Source organism: Dama dama, chromosome 5 (assembly GCF_033118175.1).
Source record: "Dama dama isolate Ldn47 chromosome 5, ASM3311817v1, whole genome shotgun sequence".
Classification (NCBI taxonomy): domain Eukaryota; kingdom Metazoa; phylum Chordata; class Mammalia; order Artiodactyla; family Cervidae; genus Dama; species Dama dama.
Window position 1 is genome coordinate 46,046,413 of NC_083685.1, and position 6,224 is coordinate 46,052,636.

Genomic DNA, 6,224 nt, shown 5'->3' on the forward strand with positions numbered 1-6,224 from the left:
CAATACTGTGCAGTTCTAACCACCAAAAGTCAGGCTGTTTTTCTTAGAGTATTTTTCTTTTCTTTTTCACAGCACGGAAAAGGATATGCTAGTCAATTCTACAGGACTTATCTGAAGCAGCATGATTTGCACAAAGTCGACCAACAAAAGCATCAACTTTTCAACTTCATTTATCTTGGCCATCCAGTTAGTTGTGTATAACTGAGTATTAGGTTGCCGACAGAGTATCATGGCCAATTATAGGACCTAATTGCTCTCAGCAGGCCTGAGAAATGAGTTGAAATGTGCAGAACTGTAGAAACTTTAGGCAACTGATTTTGCCTCTCCGATCAGTGTGTGCCTGTTTACAGCACTATATATCTTTCTCTCTCCAAATGTCACTGAGCCCTTTAGATGTTTATATTCACCACGAGAAGCCAGTCATAAAGATAAAGGAAATTTGTGCATTATAAATGCAATATCACTGTTTTAAACTTGACTGTTTTATATTATTTTTGTGTGATCAAGTGTTCCCCAAGCTATTCCAACTTTACAAGAGATTGTGATTATGTTCTTCTCACCTGTGGGTTATAAAAAATGTATTCTGAAGACCCACAAAATATCAAAGACATTCTGTAGTTTATACACCGTGTTGCAAAGTGTTTACTGTACTATTTCAAAGCTTCTAAATAAATATAAAATATATATATTATATTATATAATTTTCCTAAAATGTGGTACAACTCAGTTGGTTTTTAAATGGATTCATACAATCCGCATCATATAATAAAATAAAAGGTAATTCAGGGTCCCAAAGATAAACATACGAAGGAAAAGAAAATCATTTATCGTTTCCTCCCAGTTTTCATATCTTTTTCAACCCTGTTTTTCCTTGTTTAAAAAAATGAAGCTCCAAGCTACAAATTTTGTCAAGAACTCGTACTGAATTTTCAATGCCAAAGATATAGCTGTCGATGTTATCAAAAGAGCACTGAATATGTATTCTCAAAATATCTAACAATCTACATAATCTCAATTCTACTTCTATGGCTTTGAATTTAGAATCACTTAAAGCTTTTATAAAGAATCTATACCTTTACCTGTATTTGTTGTTAGCAAAAAAAAAAAAAAGCACTGGTGTCTGTACATTTTGTGGTGTAAAATATATAGCTGAAAATTACTATTTTAAATGAAGTCCTCAATCATACAACTCACACAGAATTTTATTTTACATAGTTTTGCATAGTTTCATGACTTCTAATAACACACGCTACACATATAAAATCTATATGAATATATAGAGATACATAAATACCTAAACTGGTAAAGAATAACTATAAGATATAAAGGTTCTCTAAATTTAAAACAAATAAATTTGGATATAGAAACATGGTACATTACTGTTTCAGTATTATCTTATGTGTGAGAATTATAGGTTAAATGTAGTCATTATTTTATTAAAGAGAAAATTCTTCATGAGTCAGCCTTGAAAAGTGAAGTTTTCCTTTTATGTTTATGTCAACAAGTTGATTATTAAATTTAGTAATCTGCATTTTCCTCTTTTACATATATTCCTTATATTATGCTGCTGTTTATTGCTTGTTAAAGTACAAATAAGTAAGGGAAAATCAGAAGATGTGAGATAATCTTCTAAGCAAAAACCAGCTTTGTCACAGTTCCTCTCTAAAAAACTCCTTCAACATTATATCTAAGTACTTTCCCAACCCAAATTGCAGACTGATTTTGAAATATTTTCCTTAATTTTAACTGATCGCATGTTCAACGATAGTTTGAGCCAGACTGTTATTAAAGAACAGAGTAAACTTGATACATAACAAATGTCTTCCACCTAATTTTATGTCATTTGAATGGGAATATTTTCCTAGATTTAACAATAAAATGCATATAAATATGCATATATATTCCTAGGTCATTGCTGTGTATATTTGAGTGATATCTTGGTATCACTTATTTGTCCTATCAAAATAGATATTAGTATGTCACAATCCAAACCAATTTATGTAACAAAATAATCTGTAGCTTTTGGGGACCTTTTAAAAATATTTGAGGCTAATCCATCACATATGACACAAAGAGCACACACATTCACTAGAGGCAGCAGTAAAATTTTCTCACAACTTTTGCATTACTACATTAATATTTTAGATGATAGACTGTTTTAGTAAGAAACTATATGTTTTTAAATAATTTAACTGGAAAAAAAGTCTGTTCATTGTAATCGCTTTTTAAACAAGAAAATTATTTTCTTGTTGAATCACTCTGCTTTAATTAAAACAGTTCATTCACAATTTTACAAATATGGGGGGAAACCCACATCCATCAGACTTATTACATGCATTGAAAATAAATTATACTCTAAGAGTTATACTAATTCATCTGACCAAAAATTTATTTTATTGTTTAGTCTTTCATATCATTGAATATAATCCCCCTTGAATCAACTTCTCATATCATATATTTGCTTATTTTTATAATATATTGTAGCAAACACATACTAATTTGCATTTTAGTTCTTAAATTTTATGATCTTCAAAAATAACAATTTTTTTGCCTAATCTGTGATACAACTAGAATGATTTAAACATGAAATATTAAGTGATTAGTTATTAATCTATTCCTTGCAACCAGCATAAATCAGAAGTTACAACACAGTAAGCATATGACTTTATTAAATTGGCCAAAATGTTAGCTACCAGTGAGGGGGATTTTAAGATGGAAAGATTCAACCAACCAATGAAGTTTTCCAAATGAACATTTACTAGGTTTGTATGAAAAGAAAATTTAGAGTAAGTTTTCTACTTAATCTAGTTATCCTTATATCCAATCTTCCATAATTTTATACATATCAATGCAAAACAATATCCAAATCATTAGACAATATTCCATCAATGAATTATTTCAGAAAAGAATAATCATGACATTTACTCCTTGTTAACACGGTTAGTTTTAGAGTAGTAAAAAGTTAATATTTTCCTGTGGAAACAGTGTCTTGATGTTTCAAAGGTATGTCAAATGACAATTTTTAGAAATATTTCATCCATATGTAAAATTCCAATTTTTAACTTGTGAACTTAATTTTGTGAAATCATTTTAAATCAGATATTTAAATATTGCATCACAATTACCTTACAGATATAAGGTGTTTATATCATTACAAGCATATCATCTATCTTAGTAAATACTAAGGAAATATGTATATTTATTTTATGAAGATATTAAATGCAATGCCTTTATCAAACATTGCAAATTAAGTGCTACAGTAGATTTAAATATTTTAATTATTTTTTCTCCTGTTTCATTTCTTAATAGTGTTATAATTTGCTGTCAGATCTTTTGTAATGTAGAAACCGTCCTGCATTGCCAATAAGAGGAAGAAAGAAAATCCTCACAGTTTGTGACATAAACTTCAATAGCTGTGCATTAATTGTACTATTTAACTTCCAGAAGTTATTTACTGGAGTAAAGTTCATCTTTAATATAATTATTCAGTTAGAATGTTGCAAGTGTTCAGCAAGATAAAGAAAATAATTCATGTCACTGACTGATAGTTATTTGTCATTGCATGTGGTTTTTTTTTCTCCCCTTTATATTTCTGTGTGTGTTTAATATCCAAGGAATTCAAAAATACTGAAAACATTGATATACTTGATAGTTTTTCTGAAAATCTTATATTTTTCATATTGCAATTTCTTAGGTTATCTTTTTCAACTCAAATTTTGTAGTGGTAAAGGCTTTGCACTTAACATCCTTTTTATGTTCCTTTTTAACAAGGAAAAACAGAAAATTACAAAATTCCATATTTTTTATGCCATGGAGTAGTAAAATTACTTTATATATTGTTAGAATTTCAAGGAATATCCCTCAAACAAAACAACAAGACCCTAAGACAGTAATTTGTGAAACTACTGTTCGGGTTTTTTTTTTCTTCTAAAACTTGGCATAGGTTTTAGATTATAGCATTCTATGAGAATGGGTGGTGGTTGTTGTTTGTTGTTTAGTCGCTAAGTTGTGTCCAACTCTTTGCGACCCCAGGGACTGTAGCCTGCTAGGCTCCTCGGTCTGTGGGATTTCCCAGGCAAGAATACTGGGGTGGGTTGCCATTTCCTTCTCCAGGGGATCTTCCTGACCCAGGGATTGAACCTAAGTCTCCTGCATTTTCAGGCGGGTTCTTTACCACTGAGCTACCAGGGAAGTCTGTGGGTTGCTGGGTGCCGCCAGAGTATTGCAGGCAATAATATGACTAAAATTCTAATACCTTTAGTGTGCATGCATGTATTTCTAACCACTGCTATTTTTAAGTATTTGTAAAATTAGAAAAATGGCTTTTATTTCTTGAAAACTTGTCACATGCTTAGTTTGAAGTTTTACACTCGAGATGTTTTTGAGTTGCATGAAAATAATGCATTAATAATGCAAAAAAAATTAAATTTTCACATGAGACTCAAAAATTTCTGAGTGACAGAACTCAGACTTCCAATACGTTCATACATGCTTGAGCTGAAAGTAAGCAGGGAATTTCAGCTCTAAACACATTTTTGAGACAGTTATCTGTGAGTGAAAACAGGGTATTATAACAAAAGATGAGTTTAAATCTTAACTATAGTGTTTGTTACTGTGAATGCTATAATAATACATAAGTAAAATGAGTGTAAATGTAATATATTATTTTATACTGCTGTATACATATGAAATAAATAAAACTAGGATACATATTATGCCATTTTTCCATGCATGGGTCTTCCACTTACGCCTGTGGGAGCTTTGAATAAAAATCAGTGGCAAATGTGGCCCTAAGTTTAAAAACAACTAATGCTGATTTAGTAATTTTAGTCTTAATATAACAGGTCTAAGGGGACATCTGTTCAAAACCGAGTCTCATTTGAAGCAACATATGCTAGGTTTAAAGGATTTCACTATATTTATAGTTTTGAAAGTAGGCATTTAGTTCCATATGAGTCTCATGATGGCCATAATGAATATTTTATACATGTATTTTTCCACCTAATGTTATATTTTCTTTTTAATTTTTTAAGTTGTAGTAATACAAAAGTCCACAAGGATTAAAACAAAGTTATATGTAGGATATGAGTGCCTTCAAGCAATAAAAGAAAAAAATTTTATCTGAAATTTTAGAAGCAAGCTCTTTCATATTTAAAGTCAATGGAAACATTAAAAAAAAATCACATGGGTATCATTGCCCAAGTTGAAAACATGAATTAAGGTATAGAATTTTCTATAATGTAAAAAGAATCTGAATGAATCATAGAAATTTATGTTCTTTAATAGCTAAAAGGTAATAGAAAAAAATATGTGCTTCTTAATCCCATGTGTGGTTTGCATAACTTATTTTCTTGAGTTCAAACTACACACATCTGGACAGAGGTTTGTGTTACGAAACAAAAGAGAAGACTAGGTATTTGAACATGTAATTAAGCCAGTCTGATAATGGAAAAGAAGTACATAAAATATACAGGAATGATGGTTCTCAGTTAAATGTTAACGGCTATAACTACAAGTAGCTTTGGTTCCCCTGTGCACCTGTATCTCCTATCCCTTACTATTATCTGCTCTGTGAATCATATCATGGACTCTTCTATTTAATCCAGATTATGAATTTTCAGAGGTAAAGTTAAATTTTATTAGATTCTCAACATATATTATGGTTTGACAATGAGGGGATGTAACATGGTAAAATCTGTCTTCAAGAAAATTTTATTAATAATTTGCTTTGGGAACCAAAGAAATAAGAGGAGACTATTAAATAATAAAATAATCAAATAATTCAGTGATCACATTTGTGGTCAAAACCCAACATTGAGTTGTGAGAGCAATTCAATATATTAAGGCAGTAGCATAAGATCAAAAATAAGTATTTAGGACACAAAAAACGTCAGTTCAGTTCAGTTGCTCAGTCGTGTCCAACTCTTTGTGACCCCATGGATTGCAGCACACCAGGCCTCCCTGTCCATCACCAACTCCCGGAGTTTATTCAAACCCATGTCCATTGAGTCAGTGATGCCATCCAGCCATCTCATCCTCTGTTGGCCCCTTCTCCTCTCACCTTCGGTCTTTCCCAGCATCAGGGTCTTTTCCAATGAGTCAGCTCTTCGCATCAGGTGGCCAAAGTATTGGAGCTTCAGCTTCAGCATCAATCCTTGCAATGAATATTCAGGACTGACTTCCTTTAGGATGGACTGGTTTGATCTCCTTGCAGTCCGAGGGAC

The 6,224-nt window shown here is 31.3% G+C and overlaps 1 protein-coding gene across 1 annotated transcript in view; it reads left to right on the top strand.

Moving 5' to 3' along the window:
• PCDH10 (protocadherin 10) overlaps positions 1-625 on the top strand; it is a 41,749-nt gene extending 41,124 nt beyond the window's left edge. The window contains exon 5 of the mRNA XM_061140892.1: positions 73-625. Within this exon, the coding sequence (XP_060996875.1) occupies positions 73-92 (20 nt within the window). The 3' untranslated portion in view covers positions 93-625. The remainder of the gene's footprint in view (positions 1-72) is intronic.
• The last annotated feature ends 5,599 nt before the right edge of the window (positions 626-6,224 follow it).